General features: G+C 38.4%; 1 protein-coding gene across 1 annotated transcript in view; it reads right to left on the bottom strand.

Annotated features, from left to right (window-relative positions):
- Positions 1-19535, bottom strand: part of ADAMTSL3 (ADAMTS like 3) — a gene marked incomplete at both ends in the record, with an annotated part of 176040 nt that overhangs the window by 5295 nt on the left and 151210 nt on the right. Inside the window, 5 exons of the mRNA XM_080351451.1 lie at positions 1918-2130; positions 2934-3053; positions 5098-5280; positions 17507-17635; positions 17958-18085. Coding sequence (XP_080207577.1) covers positions 1918-2130; positions 2934-3053; positions 5098-5280; positions 17507-17635; positions 17958-18085 — 773 coding nt within the window. The remainder of the gene's footprint in view (positions 1-1917; positions 2131-2933; positions 3054-5097; positions 5281-17506; positions 17636-17957; positions 18086-19535) is intronic.

Here is a 19535-nt window from a genome sequence, read left to right as displayed (position 1 = left end):
ATAACTTGAGAATTTAAGAGAATCCTGTACTGAACTATAGAAAAGTATTTAATGCATAAATAATTTGCCACCAAGGCATCTGGCAAGATGAAAAAGGAATTTGTTTTAAGGAGCATTTTATATTAAAATCCAATGACCTCCAACAATTACGACCTTTATATTTAGTCACAATTCCACACTTATCCCTTCCCCCACAATTCTTTTTTTTTGACACTTGGTAAAAGATGAAGTACTATGCAATGTTGACAGATTTTTATGTGATCATAGGAGTCGGATTTTTCTGTAATAACCAAGAATAATTGATAGCTACCAGCTGTGTCCACAGGCTCCCTCTTCCAGCACATAATGAATTCTTTAACTTATTGTTTTTCAATGTTTCCTTATTACTTCTGAGTTTCTTAAAATAATACAAAAGAGCCTTTTTCAAAGTAGAAATAGTTAAATTTACTGACTGCAGCTATGACGGAGAGACTGTATTGTTTGTTTAACTAGGATGATACTACTCAGAAGTGCCCTCAATATGCCTACTGTGCAAAAAGCACTGAAGGAGACTTTGCAGTCTTCACAAACGCATGGGTATTTCAGTGATGACACATTCACATAAGCATCAGAGTCAAAAGCTCATGACTTGGAAATGGGATCTCCCCAAAATACTGACCAGCCCAACTGGAAATGGTACTGGGTGACAAAAAGGCTAAAGCTAAAGACTGCAGTCGGATAGTTCAATGCCTGGCTAGACCTGTTCAGAAATTCTAGCTTCAATGAGATCAATATCAGGATGAAGGGCTGGATATACTTTTTATTTACTTTGCAAATGTAACTGACTCCACAACCCCATGCATACCGGAACCATTCTCACCCACCAAAGCAGCCCCTTGGCAGTCACGGAGAATCCACTGACACACAGCATAGGGGATTTGCAAGATCTGACCCTACACCTTGAGTCCAGGAAGTGAAATCATATGACTGGGATACCTGATAAATCGCATACAAAAACTTTAAATTTCAACAGATACTTGTTTCTAAACCTGATTTTCATTCCCTGATTATCGACTGATTAGAGATTTTTTTTTCTTTTAAAGTGTCAAATGAAGTTTCGTACTTTGCTGCCAGACTCTTAGTAGGATCCAAGTTCCTAACTCCCTTTTTAAAGCCCAATTATAATGTAATTAGTTTCTAAAGCACTTTAAATATTTACAGTCCTTCTGAAGTGTTTCCATATACAGCCTATTGTCCTGCTGGTACATGTATTAATGTAAGATCCTTGTCAAATTCATCTTTACTCCTCAGTTGCACATTTTATAAACTAACAACAGAAATGTAGTTTTGTGCAAGTGAGTTAGGTTGGAGAACATTAGAAAACACTCTGGAAAATTGAACATTGAAACTGCTGAGTGTGCATGTGCCCTAGTACATTGATGAGTTTAAGGGTGACTATTAATACAAAAGGTTGTTACTATATCATTGTAACGACACTGGAATATGACAATGATATTAAAATTATTTTTATTATAATTAAAATCTTTGCAAAGATGACCTCAAAATCAGTTTTGTTTCAATTTGGTGGGCTATCAAATCAGGAATTTGTATGATTTGTTGAAAGGGAAGTTGAGAAAACCTGCCTGTTTTAAAACTGTTTAAGCAGCAAGACACTGAATCAGGCAACATTTTCTCTGCTACACGGGTGAGAAATGAGGACCTGCACATGATATTTGGATGCACATTGACTCCCATATCCAATTCCGAGTATGGACATTGTCTAGTGACTTAACTGGAACTGTTCACATATGTGAAATTAAAGATGTTTTTATGAATTACTTTCTAAGTATAAAAGCATGTTACGTTTCAGGGAAGTCTTTACAAAGTCATATAAAATATTTCAAAACTTAAGAATTTGTCATATAATTTTCAACAAACCTTCCTTCTTGACATTTACCCAAACTGACATTGGTTTTGCAGTAGCTGAAGTCCAACACTGGAATTGTCCAGCAAATTGACCCGTGTTGGTGTTCACCTCTAAGATACGACCCCCAGCCAGGGTTCGGTATTCCAAGGTCTTAACTTCTGCAATTGGACTACCTCCAAAAAGCCAGTGAACTGTATTTCTGTAGCTGGGCAGCACTGGGCAACCTAAAAATCAACAGTATTTTAGCAGGTTTTTCTATAAACATTGAAATGCTTGTGGATAAGTATGTACGATTTTGTGATTCTGCACAAAAGACCTTAGCAGCCTAAATTAAAGAACGACTATGCATAAAATCAGTGAGGTCCAGGCTATGGCCTAAAAACCTGACTGCCCCTTGAGGTTTATCAGCTGGGTAAGCTGATGTATACTTATCACGGTTCTTTATATTTTGCCTTTCAGTAAGTTCTTACAAACTTACCTTCTGTATGAACAAAAGGCATAGGGGGAACAATTATTTAAATGGAATGAATATATCATTCCAGACTCTACAATGTGCAAATAGATTTGTACTGAAAGAGTTTCTGTCTATTTTGGAAAGGAGTCCTAAACACACTAAATGAAATCGCTGCATTTTCGCTCCACAGGCACGAGCAGGGATGGCAACAGAAGTATTCATTTAGACAGAAAAATAAGAGAGCAGTTCTAGAGCCCAGCTGAATTTCCTCCCATTGTTTTCGAGTGAAGCTCAAAGAGAAATGATGTCGCTTCAGTCTCATGGTGAGTCATCTACACGATGCCCAGTTTTAATTTTAAATTTTAAAACATTTTTTGAAGAGGTGAATCAAAACATAATTGTCTCTCTTACTCTGAGGCTCCCTTCCTGATAACAGAAAGCTGAGATACGGTTAGGAAATCCAGGTCACCAAACCCAGACTGTTAGGAATTACACTCACTTTCTCTTTGGGGCCCTTTCCATTTTAATTAAATGATAAATAATTTAAATGACAAAGCAGACAAGACAACATACCCATTCTTAGTGGATCTCCAGGTGCCACACTGACATTTGTACCAATTCCAGATGCCATTAGGACACGCTTTCTTCTGCTTCCTTTTGATAATAGAGTGTTATTCTCTACAAATCTTTGTTCTGTAACACAATGCATAAGCTCTCTTAGCAAGAATTAAATTAAGATGATGAAAAATAAAATTGTAGCAAAATATCCAACATGCTAGTTGTGGATCAGAAAGACAATAGCACTTCAGAATTCTTTAGGATCAATCAACTTCATTTTTGCAGTTAAACTGTTGGTCTAAGAAATACGACTTCAGATATTTAAGCAGGGAGACGCAGAAATTATTTCAGATGTTTATGCAAGTTTCTAAATTAATGAAATTTTATTTGTTTAAAATATAAGACTGTAACACTTAGTGTAAAAACAACATTTAGAGCACATATGATGTATCTCCTGTTTCTCACGACGATGTTGCATTATTTCATTATTAGTTTTTCACATCCAGAATTTTTAAGAAAAATAATTCTCTTAATGGAATCAGGTCAATTCCTCTGTTCCATTAGATGGAATTATGACAAAGTGTTAAAACAGAAAAAAATAAAATCTCTTAAAATCTCATTTTGCATAGAGATAGCATAATGTATGCAGAATCATATGCCTGTCACTATAGCAACTCCTCCTTTTTATCATATGCCAGACAGAATAACTGCCAAAAATGTGGGCAATCTGTCACTAACACACAGTTCTTGCTACTTAGTCAACATTCCCATTTTAATGAACACGCATAATATCCATTATCCTCCTTCCAGAATGGTTTAAAACTTTCATTATATCCTAGCATCCGTTGGTCATTTTACATTGGTTCAATGTTTTTCCTCAGTGGGCAACATCTGTACAAAGCCTCCTGCTCATCTGTGTAAACACTGGCACGAAAAAGTCTCCCCAGCACCACAGAAGGCTGATCCCAGCCAGGCAAAAGGCTGGTTGCCTTGTCAGTCCTTAGGAACTTGTATTAGAAAGGCTGCACAGATTGTGCACTGCTGCTTGACTGCCCCAGGTCAGGCAGTAATTGCTGTAGTGAAGTCCAAAGGGCTGACGTGATGTTGCTTTAGACAACACTGAGTCAGCGCAACCTGCAAGTCCTGACACCAGAAGTTCTCCCATTTCATTGCAGTTTTGCACAGCCAAAAAAAAAAAAAGTAATGCAGAATTTGGCCCTATCCTACCTATCAAGATTTATTTAAACTAATGTCATACGACCAGGAATAGAAATGAAGTTCAGACTCTTGTGAGCAATCTTGTCAGTCATAGAATTATAATAATATTCCTCTCTGGAACACCTAAAGTGTTGATGTAGTCTGGGAAAACCAAAACCAAGAAGGGAGCTTCAGTCCACACTCATCCTCACTCAGACACTCCTATTATGTCTTTGGTACGTCTAACAGGTCCAAACATCTATAACCTGCCCTACACACGTGTGCCTATGAAAGCAAGCTTTGTTGCAGGATTGGCTATGTATAACTGTGTTGTACATCAGACAGCAAAATGATGAGAAAATCAATCCCTAGAACTGAATGATCCATTTATCGGAGCTATTTGCAAGGCCTGATTTTATTATACAGTATTACACGATTAATCTTTCAATAGAATAATTTAAATCCAAGTTTTCTTTACGTTTTGTGTTCTGAGAGTTAGCAGTTCATATACAGAATTTCTTGTTTTCCATGTCCCTACATTTTACTAGCCCCTATAATTAAAAATATAAAGTAAAATAAAATAAAAATCAAAAACAATCCCCAAACCAGCCTTTGCTTTCATTTCACCACATGCATTTCCCTGCAAGTTTTCCAAATAACTCAAGGCTGCCTCATTTCCCTAGATAAAACCACTGGGAACAATGGAATATGACAGAGGGTTTAGTTTTCTAATGTGTGTGCTGGTTTAAGGGAAGCAAGAAGATGGAACAACTTTTGAAGTCACAAGTCAAACCATCTGTACCTAGAGCCGCTATTACAGGAAACACAAAATAGAAAACAGATCCCAGGGAGTGAGATGCAATCAACATTTCCAAGATCATAATAAAGTGTTAAATACCCCCCCAACTATTTTATTGGTTAAGCTTCATAATCAAAGTGGTTCACTGCTGTTATCAGTAAGGAATTTTCATTTAGCACTTACCGGTTAAGTGGAGAACAGATGCAGCTTCAGCTTGGCCGAGAGTGTTAGTTGCTCTGCAAGTGTATGTTCCTGCATCTTCATAGGAAACATTCCTCAGAAATAAAGAGCCATTCAAAACCAGGAAAGAATTGGTTTGCAGAATGTCTTTCTTCTTAAACCATGCTACTTTTGGTTGTGGAACACCTTGGAAATGCAAATAATTGAAGCATTTATTGTGAGAGATAAACTGTAGGTCTTTTTATTGCTAATTGTTACAATAACATCCAAGAATCATTAAGTTCCTTTGTAATTTCATAGATAGCATAAGCCAAAGAAACAACATTGCAGCAAAAAAAGTGTTTTTTTCCACTCACAACAAACCTTCTCAGTTGTGAGCTCTGTTAATAATTCGGTATCCTGCTGAGATGAAAGGTTAAGCACAGAACAGCTTTAAAACTGCTACCACTCCTACAAAAGTAACATGATCAGGTGTCTTGCTACTGAAAGATGTGAGACCATTACCCCCAATTAGGACCAATTAACATAAAGATCTGCACAGCATCTTTTAATTCAACCTGCATCCCAGAATACATGAAGGAGCAAATATTCGATTTCTAATTAAAAATAAAGAAAAAAAATAAAAGAAATGAGAAATTGAGGCAAAACATTCCTTTCAAAGAAAAAAATGTATGTATTTGCCAATTAGATTAGAAAATACACGTGGCTGATTTCTGCCAAAAAGCTCCTGAAATCTCCAAGTAGCAAATGTCATGTATACAGCTTGTAACAATGCAGTATGAAGAAAAAGGAACAGAAAGAGCTAATAACAACTAACCAAGGGACTCAGCTGTGAAGAAATCTCATTTACCATGTTACAGAAAGCCAAAGGTCTATTGTCATTCCCACTGAAAAGCTTGAACTCTGGGAAAGCCAGCATTTGCAGATAATTTGTCATTCTAAATTTTAATCAATGAGTTAACTTTGGACATTTATTTTTAATTAGATATTTTTTTTTTCTTTCTACTGGCACAATACCACCTCAGTGGGAGGACTTCTGCTGCTTTATTTTCCTCCAACATTTGCCTTTAAAAGGATATTATGCAAGTTGGCAAATCAGACACTTCACTGCTTGTGCTCTGGTTGAGCTGCTGCAGCAGAAGTGCTCTTTCAAAGCTCCAAAATCCCAGATAAATCAATGATAAGTCTGACATACGTGGCACAGTGACTTGCCACAGAGGTGCACAAAGGTGCAGGGCACAAGACAAGTCAGCGCAGTTTAACTGTTTTCCACCTGAACTCCGTTTTCTCTGAATATATCAATCAGTGCTCACTGAAGACTCCCAAAATGGTTCTGCTGTAGAAGTTGACCCGAACATGGGACATTTGGAAGTTTCAGCCATACTAAATGCTAATTCAGTCTCCTCTCTTCACAGATCATTGTGCGGTATTACTTTACAGATGATGCCTTCATGATGTGGAATAGCCTTTAGGAACAACTTTAACATTTCAATCACTGGCTTAGCACTTCCAATGCGCACCTCAAGTTTTTTTCCTTTACTGTAATAGGAACCAGACATAGTTTTTGGAACCTGCTATTTCACTGAAGGAAAAAGCTCCCCCCACCATTTTGTCTAGAAAGAAACGCTCTTCTGCATAATCACAGATTTTATTCTAAACAATTTAGCAACTGTTCAGGTCTTTTAAACTTGTAAGATTGTGTTTTAATGAATGAAACTTCATAAAACACACTACAGATCTGCGGGGTGCACAAGTGTCAAAAAAACCAGGCTGTTTTTCAAATTTCCAGAAGTAGTTCTATGCCACTACAAAAAATCCTTTTGGAATTGGGATGAGGACTTGTTTTAAGGGTCTTTTTTTCCATTTTACCCCAGCTTTCTGGCTAAAGTGTATCATTCTCAGAGTTATTTTTCCTTTACAGTGTACTTTCCGTGGCCGTTCAGGCACATGTACTTACTACACAGATGGGCTGAGGAGGTGTTGTGATGATGCTGAGCTTTTTTAACCTAAGACCTAGAGATCTGCAGCCAGACTGCCCTCACTGGTACCAAAATCCTCCAGACCAACCAGGGCCAAAGCAGCATGGTTGAGATGGGACTGAACTCAAAAGATTTGAAGTCAAATTCCGCAGAAGAGAAAAATGTTTGGAAAGGTTCAAATTTAAGCTTTTAACTCGAGCCTCTATCAAACTTCAGCCCAATATCACCCCATGGTGCAACGTTCAGAAATGTACTTCATTCCTGGGATTTAACTTAAGTAGAATATACAAACTGTGTTTGTGTTCTAGAGTTTATCCTGGAAAAATTGCCATGTCTCTACTCTTCTAGCCGTGTCTCATTCAGAGACATGTAGAGCCTTTTGAAACCTGGAGTTCAGTTTGCAGACCAAATCTGCAGAAAAGCTTTGCCTCTCTTTTTAAGTTCAAAATTGGGTCTCTGTCACACTCCTTAAACCTAGTTTAAATTATAGCAAAGAGCTGTACGCATTTCTTTTCAGGGGAAACAAGCAAGTAATACCACACACACACACAAGTAAATCAGACCATATCTCAGGTGAATAGCGTGAACACACACACATCAGTTCTAGGTGTAAGGAGCAGAAGTGTGCACAGAGCCCCCATGGCAGCCCAGCAACCAGCCCGACTGAAATACACAATGACCAATCATCCAAGCAATCTTAGACGTGCTACCACTTAGAGATAAAGTGTGTGTGGGGGGAAATCCATGAGAAAAAGCTCAGTTAAATGTGCCGTGGAAAAAAGAACACTATTATGCATTATACACAGTCATTGCACACTATTACGTTAAAACAGAGTTAATATTCTCTAGATACCGTCAGGGTGAATCCATAAACGTGAGCTGTTTGAGCTGAACATAGAAGTGGGGACAATCACAACACTCCTGCATTGTATTTTACCTGAAACTATAGCAAAGTAACATTTTTATCTAAGGGTCAATAATTTTATGTGAACTGTGTGCCGAGTCCCTCTGATCTGGCCTCTTCACAATGATTTTAAGGACCCTTCAAATTTTTGCATTTCACAGTTCCTTTTCTTTCACAAACGTTTGTATTATATGGAAACCAATTCACTATCTGAGGATGAGCTTGGGAGACATTTGAGCATCTGCTTAAGACCAGCTGGTATTTGCCATCAACCTCCTTCCATGTCCCTTTTCACAGGTGTTTGGTTAGGTTGCCATTAAGAGTATTAAGGCAAATCCTCAGCTGAAGCCCTGAGCTAAGGGAAAACAGAAGATACCTTTCCAGAGAAGAGTTCAGAAACCTGTCACTGGCTGGATGAGACAAGACAAAGGGACAAGAAGGGGCAGGACTTTGGGCACTCTGCAGGCAGGACATTGCTGTATGCCAGAAATCAGGGGCCTCTAACCCAGCCTTTCAGGTGAACCTAAAACTGGTGAGCACAAATGTGATAGAAAGCTTTTGGAGTTGTTCATCCAGAGAGATGTCGTAGAGAATCTGGCCAGAAAGAAGTTTTATTGTGTGGTGCTATCCCATCTGCAGATAGACACCCTTTAAATAGATTAAAGCAACCAAGCAGGAGAAAAACACATCCCTTATAGTCCAGCTCCTTTGCATTCTTCGGCAAAGCAGTGTGTACATTTCAAACTCTTCTGGACAGCTTCAGTTTATCCATATGCTCACATTGCCAGTGAAAAATCCTTTTCTGCCATATCTCTCATGAAAGACACTGAGTTCTTGTACAAATTGTCATTTCTGGAATTCCTATGGGGAGAAACTCTTACTGTTGGAAGATACTAAACCCCATTATTTTTATGTGCACATTTACCTTTTTAATAGTCTCAGTGCTTAACAGTACTTTGTATAAAACTCCTTCTCATAACACAGCACACAGTACAACCCCAGCGTGCAGTCGCCATTTATACATACAAAAGCTTACATCGTGCAGATTTTTGATGCTTTTCCTTTAGAAATTAGACTCTGTATTAACTGCTTCTGAGTTAAGATTTTTCTTCCCTACCCGTATGCAGCACTGCAACTGAGTTACGTCTCACCCAGCAGCTCCTGTGAGAAAGCAGGCAAAGAATACAACTCCCACGTTCCTCATGAAAAGACTCTCACAGTAGCACTGTGAAAAGCATTTTTCTACACAGAAACTGCAGGATAGAGTTCAAGCAAGACATCAACATGCAAGAAAAGCTCTTTTTTCCTACACAAATAGGTAAGGTCAAAAACCTGTGCTTTATCCTTTAGTATTTGTGTAAATAAAACTTTAAAAGATTTAAGGACTGTTTTCTTGTCCAAGTAGAAACTAAACTAAGCAAAAATAAGCCAGACCATGAGTACAATGGTGTGTTTTCTTGTTTGTTTTATTGTTTTTCGGTGGGGGGTGTGTGTACTTAATCTTTAGGAGGTATTCATAGGACTTCATGGAGAAGTTCGTCCTGTGTAAAAAGTGAGATTCTACTGTAGATGCTTGACTCTCCTTTACATAAAGGTTAATTTACATAGGGACTTCATATGGACAAATATAACATTCACTGTCTTCAAGAGCCTTTTCCACTCCAGAACTGTAGTGAGAAGACTTTTAACAGAAATGTCTAAAAGCTAATTGCATTGAATTTTAAAAACATTTCCTCCTCACTGCTATATTTTTCTGCCCTGTGTTCTGACTCAAAGAGATTTCTACTGTTGTCATTTGTCCTTTCCCAGACAGTCTAATGATGTGTCTTTCCTTTCACCTTACTGTCCAAATTTAACACATCTATATAAGCTTCTTATACATAACAGCTGCCTTTCTGTGTGTTAGAAGACACCAAATCATTTGGGGATTCATTTGCTAGATCATCTCTTCAGGAAAAAAGTAAATCTTCCAGTTTGTAATCCAGGAAGTCATTCCCTATCTACATCCAAGGAAATATTAATTTCAAGCTGAATAACTCCTGGTTTGATCCCCAGCCAGCACAAAAAAAAGGAAGAGGTACGGGATGGCCTGTAGCCACCTTTGTTTCCTTCATACCCCAACTCTACAGAGATGCAGCTGAGGATGAGCCCAAAGGTATCGACCCACCCAAACTGCCAAAGCTTCAGAATCTCTAAGTGCAGTTTAGATCCCAGTGGTTCAAATGGGAGATCCATCACTGCCCTCAGCCAGCAGCAGAGTCAAACAATCATATCCTGTGGCTCCAAGTCAGGAAAACACTTAAATCCAGGATTAAACCCACCCCTATTAGGGAATGCAATTAAACACATGCTTAATTTTAAGGATGGCTGTCATTGTCCTTCAAGAACAAGGATGCATTCCTGAACTTGGGCCTTCTTAGTCTTAGAAAAACCTTAAAAATCAGAATCTTGCTCTTGCAATGGATCTAAATCCTCTGATGGTAAAAATTTCTACTACAGACCTAAGTGGCAATAAAGCTTTAAAATTACTTTAATCTATTTTTCTGACCTCAAACACAGGTTATTTTCCACTAGCACTGGAGCAGCTCTAAAATACTCAATGTTCCATGAAAAAAGTCATTTTCCACCGTGAGCGGCCCTGGGACAGCAAATGTTATGGAAAAAAACTCCAGCTCCGGATGGGACTGTGAAACACGTGTTTAAAAAAAGAAAAAAAGAGGAATCCAACACTATAGGGTGCCCTTAAAATATTCAATGTTCAAAACCAAATTTCCTCCAACCTTGAAAGCCCTATGAAATATTACACACCATAAAAATCTTGGCCAACTAAATAGTTGCTCTAAAACATTGGATATGTCTTCAGAATTTTTCCCCCAGCTATGTAGAATCTCATAAAGTATTCTGTATTTCCCATTCAAGGGCAAGGCAGAACTGTGCTGGCACAAATCACGTTTTGCTGCACTTCACTAAAAACTTACCTAATTTAGACGCTAAATCTGTGTGTTGTCTTCAGAGAAAACAATTCTGGGTCAGTAATATGCACAATGAATGTCACCTGATTATTTATGCTACACTCACTAACACCTACAGTGGATTTAACATAAGTTACAATGCAATTTCTTTGATCGATACATCTTCATATTTTCTCCAGCAGAAGTCGCAATCTGGCTTCATATTAATCTGAATGATGCTTGAACAATCAACTTCTGGCAAATCCTAAAAAGCCTAAAACCTGCTGCTGAGATTAGCTGTATGAATCTTGCTGACTTCACCAGGAATAATGCCCTTGGACAGAGAGCCAGTGTGAGATTAAGGTACTTGGTTTGATCCCCCAACATACCCTCAGACACTGCCCCATTCTCTCGCAATCTTTCAGAGCTATTACCTCTGCTTCTTCCTACCAGCCATGCAACAGCTCCTCTTCCTAGGCGGTAGCAACATTTGGCAGGATTTAGGTATACTTATGGACATCTGGCAGCCTCCTTAGAGGGGTTCCTGAAGCAAGACCCCTTCCTATCCCACCCTTGCCACAGCTCTGTCGGGTTCTGTTTAGTTCTCTGGCTGTCAGCTGAAAACGAACTTGATCTTTTTTCCAGCTGGAGAAGTTTAAGGCTAATATTGTTTTTTCAAAACCCAACATTTAAAATAAGGCAACTAAATTTAGACAACTAAACAAGAGGATCCGCATTGAGTATGAACTCAGAAATTCCTGCTAGATTAAACTCTTTAGTCGACCCTCAACACAGACTGGGTTGGTGTGCGTTAGGGCAATTCTACAATTGGAGACTGTTTTGCCCAACTTGTTAGTAATTATAGTTTACTGAACAGCCATTCTATTATATATCAACCAAAGACCCAGACATTTATGGTCATAAAGTAGATATATACTCAGGGACTTGGAAAATATAATTTTATCAGAAATTAAAGAACTACCCAGGAATTGCCATTAGTCAGACCTGAAGTCTACCTAACTCTGCAGTGGGTACCTGGGGATGTGCAGGCAAAGAGTCCTAAAATCATGGCATTTTTTTTAACTGTCCTTCCTCAATATATCTTCCTAGCTTCCAGAACCAGATGTAACACTTAGGCCATGTAATTTTAGGACTGGATAAGTGTAGGAGTAGTCACATTCATACAGTCCTAAAATTACATTCAGCCCTTTGAAGGCAATTGAGAGGCTGATGTAGCCCCTGGTGAAAATGAGTTTGAGACCCTTGACTTAGGCCATCATGCTACTTTCCTCTAAATTGCTCTTCTTTCTACCTTTTCTAGCACTACTGTATCTCCTTTTCGAGATGAGATTATCAAGTTGCAAACAGGATTTACCACAGCTTTAAGCAATGGCTAATTTGTATTTTCTTTTGTCCCTTCCTCTGCCATTAGTTTTGATTTACCTTTATGGACACCACCCAGGGAGTGTGCTGGTGTTCCCACAGAACTAACCACCATGACTCCGCAAACCATTCTCTGAGAGCAGTCATTCACGTACAGGCACCTGTCTATATTTAAGGTTCATTCTGCAAATATCATTCTGCACATATCAATAATTCATTCTGCAAATATCAACTCTGAACATCCCTTGCCCTCATTTAGCTATCGAACATTATTTGTGTGATTCTGCTGCAGCTCTTAGCAGAGAGTTTTAGATTTGACTAGTCTTTATAAATCTTAGTTCTTCACAGATTTAGTCAACTAACTGTCCACATTCTTTTTCAGAACGTTTGTAAAATGCTGAACATCACAAATTCCAGAACAGAGTCTCAGGGCACCCTATTGGTAACCTCTGTCCACTGTAAAATTTGACCACTTGTTCCTTCCAATCACGTAATCAGGTACTATCCAACAAACTAACCTCTTCTTTTACACTCTGAGAATTTGTTAAACTTTGCCTAGAGAACTTCCTGACAGGTTTTTGCAAATTGAAGTAGGAAGTATCAAGGAAATACCCACATGCTTAATGAGCATTCCAAGAACTCTAATAGATTTTGGAATTTTACCTTTCTCTACACAATCCATCTTAACCTTTACTGAATCAGGAATTTGAAGGAAACCCCCGCCCCAGTAAGGAAAGCTGGGAGACAACAGGAGAAACACCCAGCAAAAAAAAGCAATGCTGTAAGTTTTTCTAACTTACGGTGTGTGTTTTGGGTGATTTGTCACTGTTTTATTCCTCCCCACAAACTCTGTAGGATGTATCTACCTTAGCAGGTAAGAAAGGGCACCAGGAATATGCTTGTAAATAGACATAGTTGGTAGGGAGGTCCCAAAACACACCCAGGGTGTGTTTAGATGAGGGTTGCTTTGAACTACTCGGTGAATCTTGCCTGGATCCTTGGACTTATCTGCCCATTAGTATTTGGAAAGCAATAGGTAGAGTCCCCAGGCACACCTTTCAGGTTAGTTCTATTTGAAGGGATTCAGTTTGCAGGTTCCCAGACTCTTGTAGGGCACAAAACAAAGCACAATTAAGCATTTGAAGTAAATCTTTCAGCCCTTCCCACTCACGCCTGATCCAAACAAAACCTCCAATGTAGATGCACTTATAGTAAAAAGCAACATAAGGTCAAAAGAGGTTTCTTTTATTATACTAATTATATAAAGAATGATAATAAAATAAATCTGTATTTACCCCTTTAAATCTTTGAAACAAATTACTGATATCTTTTAGAAAAAACATTCAAAAAACCTAAAAGAAATGAAGAGCCAGAACCCTATGTATTAAACTGCTATTTTTCTTCACTGAGATGTCTTCTGAGGGGTTGAGCATAGAAGACAAAGAACAGCATCGCAGTTATATTTGGAATAGCGTGGGTAAACGAAGGAACAGATGGAAAATCAAATTCCTGATTTATCTGGACTTGTTTCAAGTTCCAACACTGACAACAAGTAGCTGGTCCATCTTTGTGAAACGTACGTGCAAAAAGACGACCCTGATTCAACAGGCTTTGTGTATTTCTCACAGGGGTTTTTTTAATCAATATGTTATTCTTAGAGACCCAAAATATATTCATAGGAATGCAGAATTTGGATAACGAAGGAGTTTCTACTTTTAAAAAGCTCTGTGCCAACGTATTTCAGAGATGCAATATAATGTATAAACAACCTCAACTCAGTAGATTTCCTTTCTACTCTCTCACCAGGAGGTGGCAGACGATGCACATTTTATGTGTCTTTATCCTCCTCCCCCATTATACTTCAGCTCGGAACTTTCAAGATTTCACAATAAATGGAGTCTGACAGTTTTAGTTTATTTTAGTAATAATCACAGGACGATCTTTTCTGCAAATACAATAAATGTTATCCAAGAGCAATTTGGAGCAATCAGTATTGATATTTATACCATATGTGTTGATTGAAAAGCTCTTGGCTGTAAGAATGGAATATAAATCTATCCAGAATCTTATGAATATCTTCTAGTATACACTCGTGTGGGAGCTATAAAAGTGAGTTTATTATAATTAGTGGAAAAATAGTTGTGTTATAGATTAAAATGAGAAAAGAAACCGATACTATTAGCTTTAGCAGTTTAGCTAAATTTTCCTAATCTGTTCTTTGATGTTCTTCTATTTATTAGGATACACGGCTCTTTAGCATTTCCAAGTTTTTCTTTCAATCTGAATGCGATTTTTGGAGTGTGCAAGAACAACTTTCAAGTGGACAAAAATAACCAAATCAGTAAGAGTGAAAAAATAGAAACTTGCCGTCCACTGGCTAACACTGTGTGTAATATTAAATTGCACATATTTTCCACTAAAACCATCAAACAAGAGCTGTCCTGGATGACATGGCCCAGTGAACCCAGAGCCTCTGAAGTGGAATATAGCTGGCTCTCTTCAGGCCTTGAGGAACTAAGGGTGTGTTGTGCAGCCATTACCCAGCCAGGAGGGGAAGCTGGGAACGTATCTTTCCTTACATCACCTGCTCTCTGCCTTTCACAACTGTCTGCAAGATTCTTGGGTAAGCTGCTCCTACCTCCAGTGGAAGTTCTGCTCTATGGTACGATATTCTCTCCTAAATGAACCATTAATTTACCATTTTGCATATGTGCATAATTTTTATATGCGTTTTCGAAAGAAAATTTCTGAAAAGACCTTATGCTGCTAGACACAAAATATAGAACTCTACGTGTAGAGTTATTCACAGAGAAAACTGGTTTGAATGGCTATAAAAGGTATTATAGGTTATTCAGCCTGTAGAAAAAGAACACTCGGAAGTCATTGCAGCCAAGAAATTTAAAAGTCATTTAAGAATTCTGCTAGTGGCATCGCACTAATATTTTTCACACACACACAGACACTGTATTCATTAGATGATTCTTATGGAGAACTATTCTGTGGCCTAACAAGAGTCCAATAGATCAGATGTATCTGTTGGGCACCACTGAGAAATCTGCACGAGCAAAGTCAGCATGGAAGGATCCTGAATAAGTGTTTGTGTTCTTCATGTTCTGCTACAAAGTCTCATCGAGTAATTACTCACTCAGGAGAGGCAGCGAAGTTGGTATCCACAATTCCTGTCATTATATGACAACTCCTGTGGAGCTGCCATATGCAGAGACAGGAGGTGAACTCAACGATCCTTGTGGGTCCATTCCAACTCAAGACACTCTATGACACAAAAATTGTCCTTTCCTCTGAGCGCTCAGGAGGAAGCGCAGTGAGGAAAGGGTGCTCCAGACCTAGCCATGGTCTGCCAGACACTGGAGGAAGGGCGCTCATAATTACTCTTACAGCGCATCCTAACAGATCCTCAGCTGATACAGTCACATTCAATCACTATCCAGTGGCATTTTTACTGTAGATATTAACTGTAAGGATTTGCCGCTGGCTATTACTCCAAGAAGGTAAGAGATTCTTACTGTAAATCAACACGTCTGATGAGGAGAAAAGGGCTCTTGTGGACTCGCGTTGCCTGTTTGTAGGTAGAGAACTTTCAGAGTGTACAAAAATACTAGTATTTTTTTCCTGAGTCAAACTCTTGCTTGTCTTATAATCCTTGTGATGTTTTATCAGCATTCACAAAGTTCTCTTCCTAACTGCAAATGGGCATATTTTTGGGTTCCACCTATTAGACAAACATGTTAGCATGAAGTGCTATTAAATTCAACCTTCTACAGTCAGTGGTTTATTACTTTTCATTAGGGAAAGGAGATCAGAAAAACACTGCTTACATCATTGCATAAGTTTTTCTGCTTCTAAGGCTTAGTGACATTTTAAGACACACAAGCTCTATTTTATTCACAAACAGTAATACTTACTTCCTTGGCAATGACAGGAAATAAAGCAATTAGATAAATCATTTTTTAAGTCAACACTGGTGCCTTAGCATAACTAAAGTTTGGCTCGCAAATATACACAACTCTAAAGCATTTGGAAATCCACAGTCCCATGTGAAAATATTAATTTATATTTAAATTGCTAACTGCTTACCCATCCTAACAATATTAATATTAACAGCGTGACATTAACTCTCTGCTGAATTTGAGATGTAGGTCAGTTACACACAGGGCTGGCAAACTATAGTTGGAAAATATTACTTCATCAAAGAATTAGCCTTGATACAACAGTGAATAGCAGAGCCACATGTCCTAATATATGTCAGCCTGGCGCCACTATTGTATGCAGAACTATTTGCATATATATATATTTCTATCACTGCTCTGGTTCAGTATCAACACTCTGATATGCGCTCCCGCAGCAATATGAATGTGAGCACACTGACTTCTCTGAAGTCTCTCTTTGCACTTGGTTGCAATGTTCATCGTTAGTAGCACTTACATACATCATTTTCAACAAGCAACAAACGACTGACCTTTGCTTATTAAATACTTGAGATAATATTGCTGCTGTGAGTTAAATCTTACAGTTTAAACTTAACAGATAATAATGACAAGATTAAAAAGAAAATATCTAGCTTTCCAATAAAGGACCAGAAAATAAAATGAAGCAGTGAACTGCTTAAATGCTTAAAGTGCTTCTGATTAACATTAATGCTGCTCCACAGATGTTGACCTAAAAAATACCTCTATGCTCTCATGGCTCAGCACTTTTCTTTGTTTCCTTACTGCAGCTGCAAACTGATGGCTCTAAAAGGTAAGTTTACTTCACTGTCAGTTTTAAAGTTGTATTAAGCTATGGCTGGAGATTCCATTTTCGATTTTAACAATAGTCTAGACATATGTGCATCTCAAATAGGGATAAGGCAAGTTCTCTGATGAGCAAGTCAGCTGGCCATGCTTCCTATTGAAGCAAGATCGCCATTCACTCTGGTGGGCTTTACGCTCTGTAATGGAGCCTCAGACCACTTCATGGAAAGATAAGTACTTTTAAAGGAACGTCTGTTTGAACATATACGTGTGTGCAAATTAAAGTGATAGACAGGAAAGAAACAGGAATGCTGTAGGTGACATGCCTCGTAAAAAATTACTAATGTTCTATTATTTTCTACCTTCACTAGTAATTTCTTTCAATGTATACGGTAAACTTCTGATTTCAACAGTAGAGGGAACTTCAGTGCAGTTCTTTCTTACCTGTCACTGGACATTCAACAATAATGTTTGCTCCAGTTCTTGCCACAATTGTACCTCCAACAACTGCCGAGAGATTGCTGGCTTCCAGGTTTGTAACATTTAATGCAGAGGACAAGATGACAGGAACCTCTTTGAAATTAAAGGAATAATCAGTTTTAAAAGATTTATTTGACTTTTAAATATAGATCATGTATTTAAAGTAATCACATTTAGAACAGTATTTGGTCTGCAAGGAATCAGGCAGAAAATACAGGTGGGATAGCAATCAGCAGACTCAGTTCACACCTGCTGCAGTGTTGGAGCAACAAGACCATCTCATTGCTGCCTATTAAATCGGGCAGAATTTCATGAACTGCCAACAAAAGAAACTATTTCACATTGCAGTGGAGGTGGGTGTTTATATTAAAGAAAAAAAAATACATGCCCGATTCTTTGGGTGCTACAATCTTACCTGCACGCAATAGCAAAGATGTTTCCACATCAAAACCAAAGTCATTAACAACCAGGCACCCGTATGTACCAAGTTCCTTTTGAGTAGGATTCTGAATCTGCACTTTTCCAATGGTGTCCAGGATCACCCTGCAGAGCATTCAAGGAGAGACCAAGGTTACCACCCTGGGACAAACCCAGATGAATCTTTCTGCAAGAGTTACAGATCCAGCAGCAAAACCCCTTCTTAGGAGGTCCCCATTCTAGATCAGGGCACGCAGTAACAGTTCTGCCTCCTCTTTGCTGACAGAAGGGAAGCACGGAGCAATACACGCATGGGAGATTCTTCAGCCCTTTGGAGGACAGCTAGTTTGCTACTACAAACCAGAAACCCTCAGGAACAACAGCATGAATAAATCAGACTACCACAATTAAAAGTATTAGGCTTGGCAAGAAATCCTTCTCTCCAGAGCAGCTTGGTTTTCATCAGGATTGGGGAATTTGCAAGCATATGATCCAATTCGACTTCCAAGTTACTGCAGTGTTTTGTTGCTTGTTTTGGTCTTTTGGTTTGTTTGTTTTTCAATTACTTTATTTCAATTTTAGCATCATGAAAGCTCAAGTCTTTGACCAAAACCCACAAGTGTCTTGAATACCTTGCCTGCCATCTGAGGGCCAAGATATGAGAGAGCATCACAGGCTGGGGAAGAGCCTGAAAACAGCAGCCAGGACTTTCCCCCGTGTTCCCTTTCTCCACAGTAAGTTATGTGAATTACGCCATAGATTCAAGTCCAAAAAACCTGTAGCTCTGGTACTCTCCCACACTAAGCACACTCAGAAAAGGAAGACGCATGCAAAACCATATCAAAAATACTTCTGTCTCAACAAAGTCCTCTCATGCACGGCTTAAGTATGGCCTTTTGCAAACCCAACAGATAAACAGCCCATTTGCCTCCTGACATTCTTTTTTTCAGATTTAATACTACAAATCTCACTGGCTTTTGAGTACACACACATATATATGTGCATAAGAAACCTTATTGTGAAAAAAATGAAAGCATCGCTTGCAACAAATTAATGGGAAGTTATGCGTATTTCACAAAATAAACATAACCGGTGGGAGCTACATGGTTCCAAAAACATTTGCACTTTTAAAAATGGCTTCGTTTTCATGTCTTTCCTTTAATTGATAGCCCTGCAGAAGTATATTTTTCTTGGCAGTGCGGTTAATCAGTTAAGTATGTTGAAAAATACCCACAAGCGCCTTTATCATTTCAGAATCGTTCTTTTCATTACTCAAGAGCTAACTATAATTCCAAGAGGCTCACACACGAGGTTAATGTTAATATTATCAGGTGTGCTTCTAATTTATCAGCAATGAAGTAAAAGTGTTTGCTCGGTCTTGAGCAAATACCTGAATGTAACACACACTCTTGCTGTACTTGTTCTTCAGATATAGTTCTCCAAAGTGATGGTAATACAGGTTATTATTTTGCATTTCACTGTCCTTCAATAGAAATATTTGCAAATTCTAAAGTATTGAAAAAAAACCATAAAGGCTCAATCTTTCTTTTTAAATTGAAGTTATGTAGCTACCTAG

Source organism: Nesoenas mayeri (genome assembly GCF_963082525.1).
Source record: "Nesoenas mayeri genome assembly, chromosome: 11".
In the NCBI taxonomy this organism is placed as follows: domain Eukaryota; kingdom Metazoa; phylum Chordata; class Aves; order Columbiformes; family Columbidae; genus Nesoenas; species Nesoenas mayeri.
Note: the sequence above shows the minus strand (reverse complement) of the source record. Positions and strands in the feature narration are given on the sequence as shown.